At 38.0% G+C, this 21,360-nt stretch overlaps 2 protein-coding genes and 1 long non-coding RNA gene across 3 annotated transcripts in view; 2 read left to right on the top strand and 1 right to left on the bottom strand.

The window, feature by feature from the left end:
• Positions 1 to 21,360, top strand: part of LOC143459932 (uncharacterized) — a 150,522-nt gene that overhangs the window by 577 nt on the left and 128,585 nt on the right. The window lies entirely within an intron of this gene.
• LOC143458735 (uncharacterized) lies at positions 68 to 13,583 on the bottom strand. The gene is made up of 35 exons (XM_076955587.1): positions 13,432 to 13,583; positions 12,904 to 13,076; positions 11,142 to 12,758; positions 10,880 to 11,020; positions 10,627 to 10,813; positions 10,360 to 10,553; positions 10,111 to 10,299; positions 9,743 to 10,026; positions 9,545 to 9,667; positions 9,310 to 9,453; positions 9,110 to 9,242; positions 8,869 to 8,948; positions 8,397 to 8,793; positions 8,076 to 8,266; positions 7,808 to 7,978; positions 7,620 to 7,748; positions 7,253 to 7,408; positions 7,066 to 7,187; positions 6,830 to 7,003; positions 6,560 to 6,759; positions 3,181 to 6,475; positions 2,907 to 3,122; positions 2,691 to 2,830; positions 2,467 to 2,624; positions 2,280 to 2,402; positions 2,060 to 2,201; positions 1,804 to 1,969; positions 1,545 to 1,715; positions 1,348 to 1,485; positions 1,097 to 1,282; positions 878 to 1,022; positions 693 to 810; positions 552 to 610; positions 268 to 488; positions 68 to 199 (listed from the first exon to the last, which is right to left on the bottom strand). The coding sequence occupies exons 1-35, from the start codon at positions 13,578 to 13,580 to the stop codon at positions 127 to 129; spliced, it is 10,305 nt and encodes a 3,434-aa protein (XP_076811702.1). The 5' UTR covers positions 13,581 to 13,583; the 3' UTR covers positions 68 to 126.
• Positions 13,581 to 15,389, top strand: LOC143458650 (microfibril-associated glycoprotein 4-like). The gene is made up of 2 exons (XM_076955492.1): positions 13,581 to 13,947; positions 14,023 to 15,389. The coding sequence occupies exons 1-2, from the start codon at positions 13,662 to 13,664 to the stop codon at positions 14,727 to 14,729; spliced, it is 993 nt and encodes a 330-aa protein (XP_076811607.1). The 5' UTR covers positions 13,581 to 13,661; the 3' UTR covers positions 14,730 to 15,389.

Here is a 21,360-nt window from a genome sequence, read left to right as displayed (position 1 = left end):
CTTAGTGTTGCAGTAGCATTTGCTGTAGCCGCAGTAATACTTGAACACACTGGTAACACAAATGCTTACAAAATAACTTTATTGGGTTATAATAATATAATGAACAAATGCTAATTTCCCAGAAGTCTATTCAACTTTTCTCTTGCTTCGTAGTTTTTTGAATCTCTCCGAAATTTCGTCACGGATCGTGAATACGGTCCTGTAAAACATGATGTCATAAAGCAGCTATACGTTGGATACAAATCGAAGATTATAACGTCAAAATACCTGATATGTTTTCTTCCGAAAGACATGAGGTGTTGGCGAGTTAAGCGCTCACGTCTGAGCAACTTCAACTCTCGGAAGGTGTTTTCCAAAACCGCAGCAAAAAAATTCACGAATATTTTTATGAAGATGAACAAAATTAACAGGAGGAAAATGCTTCCTCTGATTGGATAAGCACGAAGAAGGTTTGTTGACGTAAACGCTTCCATGGAAAAGCCTACAACCTAAAATGACCTTGAGTTACTTCACGAACAATTGATACGTCATAATGAAGAAGTGTGACTCACAGATTGCATAGCTTTGCTCACACTGCTGAAATCTTTGCTTCTTCCAAAAAGCACCAACCCTGAAAATGATGATTTTCGATCAAATCTCGGATTCGCATAAAATTTGTGATTAATTATGACAACCATGAGCTTCTAACTCACCAACATGGCAGAAAGCGATGTAGAGGAAAAATATGTAGAGTGAAAGACCTAGGACTTCAAGCTTTGCTCTATGTATGGTGGCGTGCATGAGATCAAAAATTGGATGACCTTCCATGACCTGAATATGATGATGTCATAATAAGAATTTATGACGGGTACTGATGTTGATGACGTCATATTCTTACCTTGACGGTGTACAGCATTGTGAAGAAAGTACAAATGGACAAAAGGCATTTTGTGAGGTAATCTGTGAAAGCAGCCATGTGGTAGAGATGGAAAGATTTCATGTTATTCCTGTAAGCTTGTAACGCTTGGTCCGTGTAAGTCACTCTGTGTGAAAATAACATCATTTATGAAAACCTTGCTTGCATATAAATACCTCATGATTACGTCTAACTCATCACCTGCTAAGGTAAAGCCCCACCACCAGTGTTGACGTCATCAGAATAAACAAGAGCAGAACATTCCACAAGTTCTTGAGAAAGCGGAAGCCTTCTTCCAGGAAGCCGCTCGCTACCTCCACCAAGTGGTACAGCACCAGGACAAGAATGCCATATAAGGCAACCTGGACCGCCACGTCCCAAGCACGCCTTCACAGGAAATGACGACATAACTTCATGCAGTTTACAACGTTGTTAGGTCATAATCTACTTACTCGACGTGGTGACTTCGCATGAACATCAATTGTGGTTTGACGACATAATTGCCACTGTTTGATATTTCTATGGCGACCATAGTGACGCAATATATTCGATGTGGGACGTTGTATAGGACAGTCTCAAGCATGAGGAACCTTCAAGGAAATAGTTTGAGTGAAATTGACAAGATTTTGCAACAAATCTTTCCACAAACCTCGTGTATCCGTCAATCCAGCCGAAGCGTCTCAGATAATGAACTTGGTCACGTGTTTCGTTGGCTAATTTTGAAATTGTGACGTAATAACCGCCTGGATTGTAGAAGAGCGCGAGATCACCGATGTAACTACTCAACCATGACGTATTCGCCGTCGAATACTCCCAACAACTGCATCGTGACGTCATTAAATAATAAACGTTAGGTAAAGTAACTCCCACTTTTCAAAAATTCAGCACCGCTGCGTTGCCATAGTTACCTTTCATAGACGTCATTTGAGGGCTTTGTTGCGTGTGTAGGAGGCCTGGACCAGGTGGGTCCATGATTCCTCTTTTCTTGGAACTGATTTTCGTAGTGAAGTTTACACTGGTTCGTGTCGGACAAACCGTATTTGAATGCTGAATCGCTGTGAACACAAGACGTACCTGCAAAGGAAAGCTTCAGAATTCAAAATCTGTCTAAAGCGTTTCCACATAAATTATTATCAACAAAATATAATTCTTGTGGTAACAAACCTTTAATTACTCGCTTCTGACGTAATGTTGGTGGTGTCACAATCAACAATTGGTTGTCAGGAAAATGCGTCAGGCGACCAATCGAGAACTTGTCAGCCAATGAAAATTCGACCCAGTTATATACGTCATTAGCCGACGACATCTGAGAACATATTGTCATGAAATGTGGCATTTGGAACAAACACGTCATAAATGATGTAATTATGAGCTAATAATCAACCTTTCTGTGTCCATCCAACAACATATTCTGCACAGTTTTGCCAAATTGAAACGAATTCCTGTCCGTTTGTCCAAACGTCACAATAAACAAGAGCACCAAAAATATTAGATGAAGCGATATGTTCTGTGACGTAACAATAGAATATATCGTCATATTCAGCTTCATAAATTTATTCCATGAAACTCACTTTTATCTTTCTTTTTGTTCTTATTTTTTTCTCGATATCCTGGAGCGTGATTTCAATTCTTAGCTGAGAAGGAGGACGATAAATCCGATTCCTTGATCGCTCCTCGTCCTGTTTCCTCTTTATTGCGTCACAATCACCGCTGTGAGATCTCGGCGTCACTTTATTAAAAAAATAAGTCATCAAAAAGAATCAAAATGGTGCTAAATCATAGTTGTGAAATGAACCTGAACGGGGCAAAGGTGGAATCCAGTCGCGTAGATCGAGTTTTGGGTTATTCACCACCTTGACGTAGGCAATCAAGACTTCTTTTAGAGGCTCCAGAATTATGACACTTTGAAGGAAAGCAACCGATACAGAAACCAACCTGGAAATCAAGTTTCAACAACTGTTATTATGTAGTCTTCATTTGACATTACGACGCAACAATGTCAATGTCTTACCATTCTTTGCAAGTTTCTATGCCATATGACATTCCATACAAGACACAAAGCACAGTCGATGTGAGGACAGTTGCAACGAGTAATATCCAGGCAATGTATATGAAGAAGTGAGGAAGAACGCGGGAATCCCCTGAGTTGGGATCATTCTCGACGAAAGCAATCCCTTGATGAGCACCAGTGCCTGACAGTGCCACCCGCTGACCAGCTAAGTGCGACCTGGAAACACAAACAACTTAAATCTATGAACTAAGACAATTTTAATGTAAACAACTACCTGGCAGAAGGAGTCACTTGCTCAGTAACAAATGATGATGTAGGTGGCTTTTGGGATGATGTCATACCAACAAATGATGATGTCGATGGCACTTGGGATGATGTTGTTATACCAACAAATGGTGATGTCGATGGCACTTGGGATGATGTCATACCAACAAATGATGATGTAGATGGCTCTTGCGATGATGTCATAGCAATAGATGGTGACCTAGGTGGCATTGATAAAGATGTCACAAAAGCTGCTGATGATGTACTTGGTTGATCTTTGTCGCGAACAATGGATGATAAAAATATTTTCCTCATTGGAGGTTTCAAATCATCTGCACTTTTCTCTTCAAATCTAACTCTTCCACTGGAAGGTTGAGGCTGGGAGATGGCATCATGTTTACTGTGACCTTCACTTGAAACATGTCGTGCAGTTTTAGTGACGATAATGGAATGTTTATGGCGACGTTTCCCTGTTTGATGACTCTTCCGGCGAAAATCATGACTCTCACCCCGATGGTGTTTATTAAGAAACTCTTTCTTCAGCTTTCTTCTCTCTTTTTTATCCATCTTGTCATTCGTTTCTTTGCGTTGATGATGATACACTCGACGGTCTTCAATCAAATCATGTCGTGAAGTATCAGCAACTTCAAAAGTAGGGTTTTCACCATGCGGTTTTACTCCCTGATGACGTTTGCTCTCGCCACGATGTTGTTTCTTGGGAAATTCTTTTACCAACTTTTGTCTTGGTTTATGATCCATCTCATCTGTTGCCTCTTTGCGTTGATGATGATTTACTCGACGCTCTTCACTCAAAACATGTCGTGAAGTATCAGCAACTTCAATGGCAGGGGCTTCACCATTATGTTTCACTTTAGAGAAGATTTTGCTCTCACCACGATGATCTTTCTTGGGAGATTCTTTCTTCAGCTTTCGTCTCTCTTTTTGATCCAGCTCATCATTCAATTCTTTGCGTTGATGATGATGTACTTGATGCTTTCCACTCAAAAGACGCTGTGAAGTATCAGCAACTTCAATGGCAGGATTTTCACCATGCGGTTTTACTCCCTGATGACTTTTGTTCTCATCATGATGGTCTTCATGGAGGAGAAGTTCTATCATCCACTTTAGCCTCTCTTTTTGATCCAGCTCATCTGTTGCCTCTTTGCGTTGATGATGATTTACTCGACGCTCTTCACTCAAAACATGTCGTGAAGTATCAGCAACTTCAATGGCAGGGGCTTCACCATTATGTTTCACTTTAGAGAAGATTTTGCTCTCACCACGATGATCTTTCTTGGGAGATTCTTTCTTCAGCTTTCGTCTCTCTTTTTGATCCAGCTCATCATTCAATTCTTTGCGTTGATGATGATGTACTTGATGCTTTCCACTCAAAAGACGCTGTGAAGTATCAGCAACTTCAATGGCAGGATTTTCACCATGCGGTTTTACTCCCTGATGACTTTTGTTCTCATCATGATGGTCTTCATGGAGGAGAAGTTCTATCATCCACTTTAGCCTCTCTTTTTGATCCAGCTCATCATTCATTTCTTTGTTTTGATGATGAATTACCTGATGCTTTTCATTCAAAACACGCTGTGAAGTATGAGCAACTGTGTTGGCAGGAGTTTCACCATGCGGCTTTACACCCGGATTTTTGCTCTCTCCACGACGCTGTTTTTTCAGAGATTCTTTCTTCAGCTTTCTTCTCTCTTTCGGATCCATATTTTCAGTTGTTTTTTTGAGTCGATGATGATGAACTCGACCGTCTTCACTTAAAAGATGCCGTGAAGTATCAGCAACTTCAATGGCAGGGTTTTTACCATGAGCTTTTGCTCCCAGTTGAATTTTGTTCTCATCATGATGTGGTTTATGGAGGAGAAGTTCTTTCACCCACTTTAGTCTCTCTTTTTGATCCAGCTCATCAGTCGTTTCTTTGTTTTGATGATGAATTACCTGATGCTTTTCATTCAAAACACGCTGTGAAGTATGAGCAACTGTGTTGGCAGGACTTTCACCATGCAGCTTTACACCCCGATGACTTTTCCTCTCGCCACGATGATCTTTCTTAGGAGATTCTTTTTTCAGCTTTCTTCTCTCTTTCGGATCCATCTTGTCATTCGCTTCTTTGCGTTGATGATGATACACTCTACGGTCTTCAATCAAATCATGTCGTGAAATCTCAGTAACTTTAAAAGGAGGATTTTCATCATGCGATTTTACTCCCTGATTACTTTTTTCGCCACGATGTTGTTTCTTGGGAAATTCTTTTACCAACTTTTGTCTTGGTTTATGATCCATCTCATCACTTGCTTCTTTGCGTTGATGATGTTTTACTCGACGCTCTTCACTCAAAACATGTCGTGAAGTTTCAGCAACTTCAATGGCAGGGGCTTCACCATTATGTTTCACTTTAGAGAGGATTTTGCTCTCACCACAATGATCTTTCTCGGGAGATTCTTTCTTCAGCTTTCGTCTCACTTTTTGATCCAGCTCATCATTCGATTCTTTGCGTTGATGATGATGTACTCGATGCTTTTCACTCAAAACTTGTTGTGAAGTCCCAGCAAATTCAATGGCAGGGTTTTCACCATGCGGCTTTACTCCATGATGACTTTTGCTCTCACCACGATGTTGTTTTCGTAGGAGGAGTTCTTTCACCCACTTTAGTCTCTCCTTATGGTGGATTTTGCTCTCGGCACGATGCTGTTTCTTGGGAGATTCTTTATTCAGCTTCCGTCTTTCTTTTTGATCCAGCTCTTTGTTTAATTCTTTGCGTCGGTGATGATGTACTTGATGCTCTTCATTCAAAACTTGTTGTGAAGTCCCAGCTACTTCAAAGGCACGGTTTTTACCATAAGGTTTCAATCTATGGTGGATTTTGCTCTTGTCATGATGCTCTGTCTTGGGAGATTCTTTCTTCAGTTTTCGTTTTTCTTTTTGATTCATCTTGCCAGTTGCTTCTTTGCGTTGATGATGATGAACTCGACGGTCTTCACCCATAACATGTTGTGAAGTCTCAGCAACTTCAACGACACAAGTTTCTCGATTAGGTTTTACTCTGAGATGAGTTTTATTGTCAACTGGAAGTTGTTCATGAAAAAGTTCCAATTTCAGATTTTCGTCTTTGCTTCCATCTGCTACATTTGGATGATGTGAGACCGGATTTTGTTCATCATTTACATTACTTTCCTCGTCATCGACACTTTTGGAGTCAGTTAGCAATGATTTATGTGGCCGTTGCGATCGGCGAAACATTGTTGTTATGAGAAACGTTGCTGGAGATGACAATAGAGCACTCTCTATTCCTTTGTTACAAATCAAAAGAATACAAGGATTAATAAATAACATTCTTAACCATTTCTGTCAAAACCGATGTCAACTGAACTCACCGACAGCCACGTGCCACCACTGAAAAGTGTAATTACCGACGACTAAGAGCAGTCCCTGCTGCGCGTGGTTGTTCCCGTGGAACATTAACGCGGTCAGCATGATCATCAAGGTTATCATGAGACAACACGATAACATTTCTATCCTTCCCATCACGTGACGTTGCCACGGGCGCATTCCATAGAATGCGTACCAAAGATATCTGCAATATTGTGGAATTATATGTTAATAATCCGGTACAATTGTGGGATATAAATTATCTCAAACTTTACCTGTCTCTGAGGTGATTTTCCAACCTCAAGGGGAACAATGTCCTGGTGTTGTGCAGGTCTTTGGTGCGTGCAGCAGGGACCACGTGGTCTATGACATGCTTGAACCAGCGGTTGCAGAGGAAGAACCAGCAATGATTTTTCTCCAGGTCTCTTACCACAACCCTCTGGAGGAACCTAACGTAAAAGTTACATTTAATAATTCCTACACTTCCTGTTGAGCTGTTACTACTTCATACCACTCTGGGCTGTGTCCGCCATTATCGTGCCACAAGCGAATCGCAGTGATGTCTCCAAGACACTCTGACGTGGTGATAAGGAACGATTTCACACTTCCCCTGTTCAAAATCTTTGTGTGGTGCTGAGAAAAAAATATTTATTATCACTTAATCAAATGCATTTTTATATATTATGACGTCATAATACCTGAATGACATGAGCACTGCTGGTGGCCATTTTCCCAACAAGTCGGAGGCAGACGATCGCAGAAGTTCCGGAATTTCGTCGACTTCCGGTAAACATCGTCACGATGTAACGATATTTATCAAAAGGACTGTTGTCCGGAACTTCCACATACAAGTCCTGGAAAATATTTTGTTTAATTTTGATTGATCACTTTCACATACGACAGTAGCACACCATCACAGTTACACAATAATAGACACCATGTAAAATGAACCTCAGGCTTGTCTTAATACTAAAAAGTTGAAGCAAAAGATTAAAGGTTTCGTTGATGTTTGCAAACTTAATCTGTCAAATCTTTTTCACCACCTGACATATTAAATATTTTCACCTCTGCATCCACTTGCCGGTCTTTTGATCTCGCCCATATTAGTCCGAGTCCATACAAAGAATAGAGCACGAACAACATGGAGAAGACAATCGGATTTTCAAGCAAGCGCTGCCACATGTTGGAGGAGATCTAAATATGATTTCATGATTTGAAAGTGAAATCTTCTGTTACATCATAAACTTCCTTACCTCATTGTAGTCCAGCTTGTTGGGGAAAACCAACAACTTTGACCCTAACAGGGATGGCCCGAGTTTAAAATCATCTGAGCTTCTTTTTCGGCCCTGAGCCCAGACTATTCTGGTGATGGGAAAGTGTCCACACTTGCACATCACCCTGCCGGACACCGTGTCCTCATGAGGCTAGTAAATGACATGAGGTGATATTACTGGTTCCTCATATTAAAAAATAATCCACATTTTACAAAAATAGGTCATATAATAACGTATAATATCTCACCTTGCAAAGGTTTTCCTGCCAACCATTGTAAGCATCCAACCAATGCAGGCAGTGTAACTGATACACCGAGAACACTGTGGATAGAATAGTTCCGACACGGTAATATCCTAGACCCAGGTACGCTTGCACAGTGATGTTGCAAGTGACTGCCCCAAAGGATGGGGATTTTACAATCCATCTGTAGGAGGGGGCTGAAACATAATGACAACATGCCAAAAACCACAAACTCCTGCATTCCTGATCACTTGTGTGGGTCAAAGCGACAAAATCAAAATGGAAATGTTTATCTCACTGCAGACTGTCATTGACACTCATACAGACCTTTCTCATCAAACTCTCTCTCTGAGACACTACGCTGGTAACTCAAAGGCGACAAGAAGATTTTTAGTTTTCTAATTTGCCCTTCAATATTGCCAACTACAATATTGAGAATTGTCGCTTCTCTGACACCACTAAAATCTCCACCAACATCTACGAAAGCAGAGCCAATGGCAGTGCTACGGCATGCTGAGCCATCGCATTCACTTTTAACCCTCAGCCATATCTTGCTCTTATCGGGCTGTTGAGGCAGGTTGAACGCTAACTTTAGATTCTTTGCTATTTCTTTACTGATGGGGAGCTCGTCCCTCCAACCTGTCGTTATGCTGACTGACGTCACAGAATCAACTTTTAGATCAAATGGACTGAAGTTGGCTGAGGTTGAGTTATAACGAAAAATCTAAAATTTTACAAAATATTCATATAAATATCATTGCAATGTAATGAGAGGCATTAAACAAAGCACAATTATTACCTCGACATTGATGACATCATCAGTTATAAGCGACTGCAAATTAGAAAGTTGTACAAATGAGGTGTTAGCGTCGAAAGGATCTGAAAACATTTCATTGTGGTCATAATCAAAGAATTGGAACTTATATGAAGAGTTACACCTCACACATGAGAACGTTGCTACCACTGTGTACTGTATGTGTGTGAACAATATGTGTGCATCAGATGTACGTGGCTTATAAATTGAAACACTTCTTCCTTACTCGTGACATGATTGTTCAACTTGAGCATTCTTCCTTCGACAGATTCTGTTTCAAAGGATATCGCCTCCTCACCGGGAGTCAATGAGGCCATGAGCAACTTTCCGAGACGATTCATTCGCAAATTTTCATCATTCTTCGATAAAAGTCGTTGTTAGCTGAATACTCAGATGCTAGATTATTGAAAATGTTAACTTGGTTACCTTGAAAGGATAAAAACGAACAAGTCTCATCAATTGTGATGTCGTACTCATACATGACCTCACAATGGAGTTTACGTCATCATAACGACTGGCAGAAAATGGAACAAAGCTCTCTACTTGATCCAGGATATCCTGCACATCTTGCTGTAATACAAAGTAACTTTCTTCTACTCAGTCTATATTACGGAAAAATATGTGGACTCTAAATGCAAGTTTGTGTAACTTCAAACTTTACCAATTGAGTTTGTTCTAGAAGTTTAGGATTGTTTGTTACGAGGCTTATTACATCGGCAATTTGTTTCACCGACTCCAACGACAACGTGGGATATTCTGCCATTTTGGAAATTATTTCCTTTCTCTGTTTAAACAAGTATTTGTCTTTCAAATCTAAAACTTTGAAAAGAAATATAAAGTTAATACGTCACAAACTGACCTTTGATTGGTTGAGTTTGTTGGTTGACGATAAGACGAGAACAAACTGAGCAATCTTCTGCAGATTGTTACTTAATAATGCTGCGTCCAATTCATTTATTACATCATCGTTGACATCATCCTTAGCAACCACAGTCGATGTGATGAAGAGATTTTCCTCAACACACGATTGGTTGGGAGTGCATATTTCTATGACAATTGTGATGTCATTAGATGAACGTCCAGGTGGAAGTATGATGTTATAGAGAACTGGATCAAATCCATATTGTAGAAGATATCGAAGGCCTGGAAAGGATTTTTATTGTTTAGATGTAATTATGACATTGTCAGAATTAATTCTGCTCTATTTCCACCTGACACTTTATTCACCTTTGTCTTGGAGGAAAAACTTGTACATCAGTTGGTATTTGCCTTCTATGTAACCAGCACATGTGACATTAAACTTGGTGGTATACGCACTTCCCATGCTAGGTAAAATAATGCAGCTACCACCACTATGAGAAGATAGAGCATTGAGGAAAATGGTCACTGAGGAGTTCTCTCCGTGAATATTGTAACCTGCACATGGAGGTCAGGTTTAAATTTGTGAATGAATTAGTACCATATAAGGGGATTCACCTGTTCCTGTGACATTTGATGATGGAATAAGTAACGAAGCATTTAGTTTGCAAAACTCCTGATCATCACACAGTGGCAGTTGATGTCCAGGATTTGGTGACAAAGTCCATTTACGACGTAAACAGTCATCGCATTCCAATTGTAGAATGATTGACAGGTGAGGAGAAAAGTACTTCCCACAGTTGGACCAACACCTGCGATTTGATGGAAAGAAAAATTAAATGAAATATTTTTACTTTGTCTGCTGCAATTTCATCCGATGCTCACTTTAAATGAACAATCGGGGCTTGTCTTGCTTGAACAACAACTTTCTGATCTGCGTATGTTGCATCATAATGGGGTCCAGATACGATTAATCGGATGTAATAATGTTCACTTTGTCTGAGTTCATTCATGAAAATATCCATCACATGATCACTGGTCACCCAGAGAGTGTGCCAATCAAAGCAGGAATCTTAAACATGAGAAAAACAATTAAATTTTGAACAAAGTGATATTTGAAAAAAAAAAGCTTTGAAACCTTTTCTTTGTATTTTCCCCATCACTATCCTTGTCGGAAGCTCTTCTTGCTTGATGGAGCAAAACCAGTTGTAGCTGATGTGTTGATGATATTTATTGTAATCAATTGAAGATTCAAATCTTAGGACGGTCATGTTGTTGTCTATGCAGAGAAATCATGATATATTAAAATTACACTCCGATGCGGTCAAAAATAAAAAAAAATTATGAAAATAATCTATTTCCTATGCAATCACATAGAAATCTGATAATAACCGACTCACCAGCCTGGAGCACATTTCCTCCTAAAATCACAAAATGTAGCTTTTTTTTGGGAATTTCGATCAAAGTATAATCTTTGAGTTTTCCCTCCAACACATCGCTTGTCACATTCTCACTGGTAACTTTAACCTTTATGACATACAAGCCGGGTGACAATGTATCGGCTCTGATGATAAGTTCTGGTTCAAATGACTCCTTGACAAATTCAACTTCATATGTATATGTTGCCATGTCCATGTCTGTTGCCACTGGGAACACCAACCACTTATATCTGACCTCAGACATATTCTTGCACGTGCATTTAAAATCCACGCTGAAGGTGAAATAATCAAATACTTTCAATGCTTTTTCAAACCCCCCTTGATAATTCCCATCTCGAATTCTCAGATTCTCCAAGCACGATGGCGTCTCCAACACGTCAACCCATCCCACAAAAGGAAATGATTGTTTTGAATTTCTGATAAAACCAGTGACCTGCTGCATTCCAATGTGGTATAAAACTCGTTCAACTTTGATCAATTTGTAAGACTTGGCATCAAATGGGAGACTGGGCAGATCTTTGTGATCATATTCCAACTTGGAGATGGTGAAACTGTGGTTCTCTGGTCTTCCTTGTAAGTATATCGTCATCATGTAATCACCAATGTCACCTCTGACAAATGCATAGACGTAATTTCTGCTGTAGCTAGGGATAGGCTTCAGTGAAGAAATATACACGTTGTATATCTGTGGTAATGCTTCAAATTGTGCCAATGACGATGATGACAGAGAGACGCTGTTTGTAGCTATTGCTTCAACTTTGTACATTCCTGGTAGGAATAAGGTTGCCTCTACCACCATCGAGTGGCAATGTCGTGGGCAGAATAAAGAATTGTTGAAGTGTGAGAAGTTGCTTTTGACTGATTTAATTTCTATTGTAAGATTTATCGGTGCCCCGTGACTAACTGTGGCATTGATGATAAAATAATAGGGATGAAAACCGACGTATTCTTTTACTGTAACTTTAAAATCTTTGATTTCTTCATTGAAAGTAACTGTTGTGGGGTATAACACAGAAGAGATATTGTTTTGTAACAATAAAGTGACATCATGTATTCCTGATCCAGTTAGTTGTTGCGACGATGAGTTTATATTAAAATTGACTTCTTCAAACACTTGTGATAAAAATTTTGTTTTGCTAAAAACTTGTTGTGTTTGGTTCTGTGCTATAATGACATCATTCAGCAATAGTGAGTATGAAATTGGAAAGCAATATCTGTGATGAAATAAAATTTCAACTTGGTTCAGGTATACCAGGCTTAGTTCTTTGTGGAATACTCGTAAACTTGAATGTGATAAGCCGCATTCCGCATAAAGATATGTCTTCGGTGTTTCAAATGCTTCACTTCCTTCATGAATACCACATCTTGCATATATCAAATAACTTTTAGGATATCGAAAAAAATGCTTTGCTGCAAAGATCGATGTTGACATACTTATCAGCGTTTGAGCAAACATTCCATCATACTCCAATGAGCAATTTAAAGGTTCTTGCCAACCGTCAGCCCCAGTTAGTTTTGCCGTTACCTGAACTGACTGTCCAAGCTGGATGTGACGATTGCTCATTGTTAGATGAAAGTCTATAACGTAAATTAAAAAATGTTATATAAAGCAATGCAATTGCAAATATGATTTAGTTACCAAAGTTATTTCTCCTAATATTCAACTTGGCACTTCTTTAAAATATAAATAAGCGCCAAGCCAATTTCCCAACTCTTCACTTACCAAATCTAAAATAACTAAAAGAAATGTGGGCCAAACTGCAATTCACTGTAAATCTTTCCATGGAAATTTCAAAATCTTCTTTAAAAAGGTAGTTTCCAGGTTTATCAGGTTCGCAGATGAATGAATTTTGCTTCCCACTACTTTTTTTAATTATGAGTATTCCATGTAAACAGCTGCATTAAAAATAAACACTAATCAGACAAGAAAAAACAGATTACAAATAGCATGATTTTGTAAAGAGTATACATACATACAGTATCTCCAATTGTGAAAAACATGTAACCATAAATTTACTGTCCAGTCTCGAGTACAGTCACTTTAACATGCCCATTTTAATATCATAAGCAAGATATTTAAAGTTAGACGTTCATTCAAACAGGCTGTTAAATGAGCATACATAAGTGAATGGGATTTGGAATTTTAACCCATTGTTTATTTATGTCAAATTTATTCTTATGGTTTTGCCATTAAATAAACAAAACCTTTTACACTATTATTTACATAACAACTGCCATAACGCTTTTTTACTTTAATGAGGATTCATCGAACTGCAAGTATGCAAATTCTCCCTCCTTCAGTGAAATTTCCCACTCCCTAGTATCAGGCAACACAGTGTTGTTATCACATTCCTCTGTGGTTGGATAAACAACTGTTCCACTTGCATTTCTAAGAACCATACTGAAGCCTGAAATGTACAGTAAAGGAATTAAAAATATCAGTTGTTATATACAGTAGTTGACCATAAGACTAGAATTTTAATGACTATGTTGCTTCAAAAAAGAAAATGGTTAGAGCATAGCTGGTTTTATTACTACTTGCTTCTGTTGCCTTTTTTTTTGTGGCATTACAAAGCAGTGGGCAGCCAAGCTGGTAACATAATACTGCGAGTTAACAGAGTTGCTAAAAGTTTAAAAAATCAACATCTGACAAATAATAAATTTTATAACCTGCAAAACTGCCAAAATCAGCAGCAAAAAGCAAAACAGCTTGCTAGACTTAACAACCACCATTACTCTAGTTATTTACACACCACATTACAAAAAGGTAAGAAAATGGAAATAAAGTATAACCAGCATAATTCTGCACAATAAACAAAGTTATAATATGTGTTTCGTTCAGAATGTACAAGCATCTATGCAAGTGGTTCAACGTCAAGTGGTATCTACCCGATATGGCTCAAGGAACGATTCCAGTTCACCTATGTCTACTGTGATATGGACCTTGTTTCAACTCAGAAAGGCTGGACAACAATACAAAGAAGAATGAACGGGGAGTTCAACTTTGAAAGGGGGTGGGACGATTATGTTAAGGGTTTTGGAAACCCCAGCAGTGAACACTGGCTTGGATTGGAAAATATTTATCGCTTGTCAAGACAAACTGCTTATTCAACCAACACTTTAGGCCCGATACATATACTAACACCTGAAGTGGGATTTGATCTTCAAGACTGGGAAGAAATGAAGGCGTTTGTTCAATATGCAAACCTTTTACTTGGACCAAAAGCAACAAACTACTGGTTAGATTTAGGTGGCTTAAATAAGGCTTTTAGACGTATTTTCAGCAGTGGGCCAATATCTGGATACAGCTTCAGTACACCAGATAGAGATAACGATAATAACGACCATAGCCATTGTGCAAGCAAAAACAGGTCGGGTGGGTGGTTTAATGGCTGCGTAGAACCAAATTTAAATGGTCCATATCCCAAACATGCGCAGTTAATGAGCTCAGAAAATATTTATTGGGGAGGCTGGTTAAATTTTAACAAAAATGGTACTGCATTGCGCTTTGTATTTATGAAGTTTTATCATGGCAAAATTAGACCTTAAGCATATGTATTGAACTTTTCTAATTTGTGCTTCATGAAGTAGTGAATTTCTTTTTGAAGAGTTAATTTCTTCCCCGTATTGTTTGAATAGATATACACATATACCACAAGATTTAGCAAATTATCACTTTTGTCAGTTATGAGTAATAAATTGAATTGCATAGAAGCATTGTTTCTCGAAAAAATATGACTAAATATTTCTCAGAAAATATGGTTTACTAGAATAGCGGATGGCACATTTCCTTTTGGTAAAAAGACTCTTTATTTATTTATCTTCGTACACCCAGCCTCATCTATTCCACATACAGCGCGTTGTACGTTCATCTGCTGTGTACCAAAGTGTCTTTGTTACATCCCGTTGATTAAATGTAACATTGGTGGTACGTTGCAGTCACCAAAGCTAAATTGAATAAAAGCCCTGTATGTTCCGCTAATAACACAGGTTTAGAGTGATGGCTACTTTGAGTGTACAGTCTGTGATATGCAAACCAACTATGCAATAAATGCATAGTTGTGTCATATATACTGGCGTATAAGCCCCCCGTTTTGAGCAAAATGTTGGGACAAAAAACGAGAGGGAACTTATAAGCCTGACCAATAATCTGACTAATAAATAATTTATGTCCTATTGGCCGAATTCTGTTCGTGTGATAAATAGACCACACATGATCATTTTGAAACAACAAACTTAAAAGAATTTTTAACGCAAAATAATCATTCAAGTCTGTTGACGTGTTGTTGAAAATCATGAGCGTCAACGTATACCAATATAATTGAGATGCTTTTTGGCTGACATTCAACTTCCGTTATCAAATTCATTACAATCGTAGCCTACTTTTATGTTACTGATAAAATTTATTGCAACTACTTCATTCAATATGAATACCTTTGTACGAAAAGAATAAGATGAATGCTATGGTTTACCATCGACGCTCATGCAGTGATTTGCAGTGGCTCACTTGGTTGATTTATTGAACATGTTCTAGAACAATCGCTTTAATATAAACAATGCCTCGATGGGAATGTGGTTATTTTTTTCATTAGGCAAAGCATTTCAGCTGGTCAAGTTGGCAACACAGTGCTGCATTACCATATCGATAAAGACTTTCTAGAAAAAAAAAAGGCGAATACAATGCAATGCATAGCCGTAATGGAAAACTGTGACATGAACAGAACTATCAGACTAAGGCGATAGCATTGCGTAGCATAAAGATCGACATTTTGTTAAATTACTACATCTTCAAAAGCAAAGTAAGACAGACAAAATAAGACCACTTACCATAATTTGTTTGACACAGGGTTATCTCGTTCACATTTATTTTCTTAATTATAATACTGCGTGTGCCAGAACAATTTAATTAATTGGCAAATTTGGCCAACGGCCTACATTTGATTGGCAGATATTGAATGCACATGCAAAAGCTCAATTGCCTTTATCGATCACAAACTTTGTTTTAAGATGTTAGCACAAATAAACAGTAGCCATTTAAAGCGGTCTTCTCTTTGTTTTCATTACTAACTAACAAAAAAATGATGAGTAAAATGAGACATGTCTTGAACTTCTTCTTTCACGGTTATCGTCGAACGCTAGCATTCACTGCTGCATGGAACCCTTTTGCAGCGATAACAAATGAAAATGTCAATGCACACATTTGTATAATATTTTAGTGGTAAACATCTTCTTCTCTATGACGCGTTACATTGGTCGCAGGAGTAAAACACGAGAGAGACTTATACGCCAGGTATACGTTAAAAACATATTTTTGGCTTGAAAAACTGAGAGGGGGCTTAATTTCCAGTATAGACAGTACCTTAAAACTGTACAAGTTGCAAGGTCATTTTTACACAGAAATTTTAGGCATCAAACTCAGGTCGCAGTTAAATAGAAGTATAAATATGGCAAAAAGAAGTGAACTTGCTCAAAATATGTTATCATTTCAATTGCCAACAACCTAAGCTCCATTTCAATTGTTTCAAACATAAAATTGAAACATTATCAATAACAGATACAGTTGACACCGGTTAATACATCCACCCCGAGCTAGCTGATTTTGGATTTAATGAGCAGTTGTCGTAATAACCGAATAAACAAGCAATGCCACTATTCAACCCTCAGGGCATAAAAATGCAATCATCGAATTTACTGCAATTATTCTGCACAGAAAAACTTGTGCAACGACACTTGTCTATGTAAGAATGTCTTTCTCAAATGACCATCTACTTCTACTCGCATATCACTAAGCCTGTCTACCTTCGGTTTGAATAGATGCAGTCCAGGATCGGCTATTGTTTCATCACACCATGCCAATTAACACATTGCCCTTCCAAACTACCCATTATTTGAACACAGTAAAGAACAATTGGCCTGCACGGGGAACCGAAAGTGGATGTATTAAGCGGTAGCTGGATGTAGGTTATTAACCGAGGTTTTGTAATGGAAAAGGCCTATACGAAAATTCCGTTCCAAGCAATTTGGTGGTAATAAGCGGTCGGTTGTATTAACCATGGATGTATTAAGCAGTATCTACTGTATTACTTATGAATATAAGTCTGTTTATGTGCTCTGTATAACTGCTTTATTGAATAACTGGAAAAGTCCAGCGCTGTATACACAGCAACATCAAGCCAATATGACAGAATTTACAGTCATTATGCAAGTTAAGTGTTCAAAAAGAAACGTTTCACTTTACCAGCAATAGACATTGCAACATGCATTGGTGTTTCAATACTTTGCTTATGTGGTAATTTCATTTGGAGTTTGGTAGAAATGAAGGAATTAATTTCTATTGTAAAAACAGAGTGCAACTTGTTATTTACACATGATATCGTACGGTTAGTTGAAGTTTATTGCTTATTACAGCATTTGGAACTTACAGAAGTTCCCGTTTATAATGGATCAAAATATGTAGGCAGTAGACTACAGAGCATCATCACACAACATCAATCCGACCAAGAACATGTTAGGTTGTTTCTTTGAATTCACAATTCTGAATTGACTTTTATTAAGTTAATGATAAATTCAAAAAATATTCAGTTGAGGAATTAAGTAGTGCATGTAAGCTATTTAACTGGGTTTTGGATGTTTATTTAAACCACTTTTTACACTGTTTAGTGTTTACCTCACAATTTTACATCACGTTGTTATTGAACTAGGGTTTCCAGTTGGGGAAAATGTCAAAATCTGGGTTTTGTATAGCTGTGATAAACACATGAGTTTTGTCGGGGTTTTAGAAAAATATATTTTTTGAAATGGCCTGAAACTCAATAGGTTATTGTAAAAATCACTATTATATTCAATCTCTTCTTTGTAAGCAAATTAGTAGCTAAGCATTTATTTCTGTAGCTAGCCTACAATTTTCACCAATTCTTGACTTCTCAAAGAACCTGTACCGTCTTGCCATTCCATTCTTTACAATCGGTACTGCCAAATTATATGATTGGCATCGGCTACTGTGGCCTTTTTTACTGAGATGTAGAAACCTTGATCTGTCATTAAATAAATATCCTCGGTTCTCCAATTTTAAAATCCAAAAATTGGGTTGCAAAAAAATTGGGTTTGGAAAAGACCGGGTTTGCAAATGCTCGTAAGGACAAACAAAAACCCATTCAAACATAACTACCCTAAGTAGAATTCTACAACGAAACTAGCACAATATTTTTCGCTTCCCACAGTCAATGGTGAAAAATAAACAACACAATACAACTAAGTTGAGTTATCTGACTTATGAAATTTAAAATGAGTAAGAGTTTACATGTTAGGCTCATCTGCAGTGCATGTAAATGTAGTAATTCAGTTGTATTTACTTTTTATTGGTTATTTTGAACTTTGCTTCTAATGAAAAACAACGCTTGCCTGTATGTAGGCTAACACATCGCAGACAGAAAGATAACACACAAACCTTTACGCATTTCATGTCATAACCTACGTTTCGCTGTCCACATAGCATAGCCTATCATAACTTTGTATCGAAAAATTCCAGTGCGTAGGACTCAAACCGCTGTAAAATAAAAGCTAGGAAACATATTTTTAATGTTTCTTTTTATTGTGTACAGGATTTTATATCTGCATATGCAAGGTCCTCACCTGAGTGAAATATTAATAACCTGATGCCAAGAACGTGTAGCGGCCTGGGAGCCGCTTTCAATACCATTATATCATTCGTGAGAACATATTCGCCAGTGAATTATAGAAATATTTTTTATTGATAAAACCACAATTATTGTCGTTTAATATTTGGAAACTTGCCCTAAATAACTTATGTGAAAACGCCGTTTAGTACGTTACCAGGTGATTTCATAACATCCTAGTTTTAACTGAATGTAATTCCCATTGCCAACGCTTTGCTTTTATCGTTCACACATTCTGAAATGTTCGTGTATATTGTGTTGAATATTTCCGTTCACATCGCTACGCTTTATAAACTCGAACTGATACGCGAGTAGCGGCGCAGACATAGATACCGAATCGTACGTACGTATTACGTTAGTCGTGCAAAATGTAATTCGTCAGTCTTATTTAATTGGTGAATGCTAAGTTTGTGATTGTATCATATTCGGAACCTGTACAGTTCCTACAATAAAGGATTGTTTCTAATAAACTGTATCTGTTAATCGTAAGAGCTTTCGGCTAGTAACACGTTAAGGTTAGAGAATTCTAACCGCACGCAACCACGGAGTCAGATCATTAATTCGGTAGGTAAAAGACCGAATAGTATAAGTTAAGACAAACAGCATCCTCCGCAAACGCTTGTAATTTAAAAAAGAATCGAAGTGGGTAAACGATTTTCATTGTTAAATATTGGCGGTGGAAGAAATCAGGTCATCCAAAAAATATCGGCCTTAACTCGGAAAGGATTATTGCTGTTTTGACAGCCTAAGTATTGTACTGATTGTATAACATCTGCACTTAAATTGTTACTTCCGTAGATTAGGTTGTCCGTTTTTCATATTATGCCCGTAATTATGAGAATTTGTTTCGTCAACATTATTTATCTTTTGCCTGCTGAATTTCAAAAGTAAACGAAGCTACTAAGCTAGACTAAATTTTAGCTTCCTAGCAACATGCACTGACATTCTGTTTGATCACAAGCAACTAGCGTTTTATATTTCGGACTTTCCCCAAATCGATACTGACACACTAAAATTTGAAAACTCGATTGTTCAATGATTACCTGCAAGCCAATCGAATCGATAATGGGCTACATTACCTACTTACATACATAACTCCAAAGATGGAATAAGTCTGGCCACTTTAAGGGAAGTAGTCTTCAATCTGAACCACTACCGGTAATCCTTCCGTGTTTACAAGGTCGCGTAAATTTTCAATTATTTAGCCTACGCATTTACGGGTCTTGTTTAGGCTAGCATATCCGGCACCGGTACGACCGTGTCACGTTAGAACTCGCAATTTTTCTTACTTGTCCGACTTAACTTGTAGTGGTGTCATGCCAAATCTGTTCCAGGCATTGTGACGTAGAGGGTGGGCAAGACACAACGTCAGTTGTCCGCTGGAAAATTTTGGATATTGCCCTTGGGTTCAGAAAAAAACTTGAAACGAACGTCCGGTAAAATGACCAATGTTTTCATTTTTATGGCCCAGATCGTGTGAAGTCAGTTTTCATTTAAATCAGTTTCAATTTTTACCGTATCTCTAAACATAGCCCTACACTGCCTACAGCATAGATAAGCTAGGTACATACCTCCACCGACGAACCAAAACATAATTGTCACAACAATTGTTAAAAACTTCATGATGACACTTAGGTCCTAAATCAAGCAGCTGTCGTTTACACAAATTTCAAAGCTTTTATTGACGTCAACCTGCTTAAACACATAAAGAATATTATAGTCACTAGATCTTCACAGTAGGCTATGCTACTATTTGTAGCCTATCACCTAACGCTTCCAGCAAGTTTAAAACAATCTTTTCCAACTTAATGAAACCAAAATGAATTCAAATTTTAATTCAAAATAAACATTTTAGAATTCATTGTAACGTCAGAATGTTTTCTGTTAAAATTGAACCAAAATACATTAGTGACGTATTGTTTGTAAACAAAGCTGCTTTTACTATATTAATCTGACGTTACATAGAAATCTAACACTAGAACGCTTATGACCGTTTCGTCACCCTTGAGTGCTTCTGATTCTTTTAAACTTAAAGTCATAGCCTACATCTAACAGTGACGTCCACTCGTTAAAAAGTTGGCTGGTTGCTGTTGAGTGCTGATGTCAGGAAAACATTGTTAGGGTTGAGTCGAGGTTATTGTAACCTAATTTCTATATAATATTTAAACTACAGTAGATGTGGTGCAATGTAGCCTAAATACAAATTTTTCAACATCGACATAACTTACAGCATAAAGCAGGCGTGTGCAACGTTCATTACAGGAGGGCCAGATGAAAGTAACTGGGTGAAACCGCCGGGCCGCTGATTGTCCTACTTGTCGTTTCAACAACAATAACGCATAGAATACATCTGCATGCTACTCACGAACTGAACGCCACTTCATCTATATAATCTTAAGCCTAATTATGTACCTTCAACGCATTTACCCTAAAATTTCCTACGTTGCGTTCGAATTTTTTCAAAGTCGTGGTCGATTTATACAAAATTGTTAGACCCACGTGGC

Source organism: Clavelina lepadiformis, chromosome 5, assembly GCF_947623445.1.
Source record: "Clavelina lepadiformis chromosome 5, kaClaLepa1.1, whole genome shotgun sequence".
Taxonomy (NCBI): domain Eukaryota; kingdom Metazoa; phylum Chordata; class Ascidiacea; order Aplousobranchia; family Clavelinidae; genus Clavelina; species Clavelina lepadiformis.
This window is presented reverse-complemented; position numbering and strand designations above follow the sequence as displayed.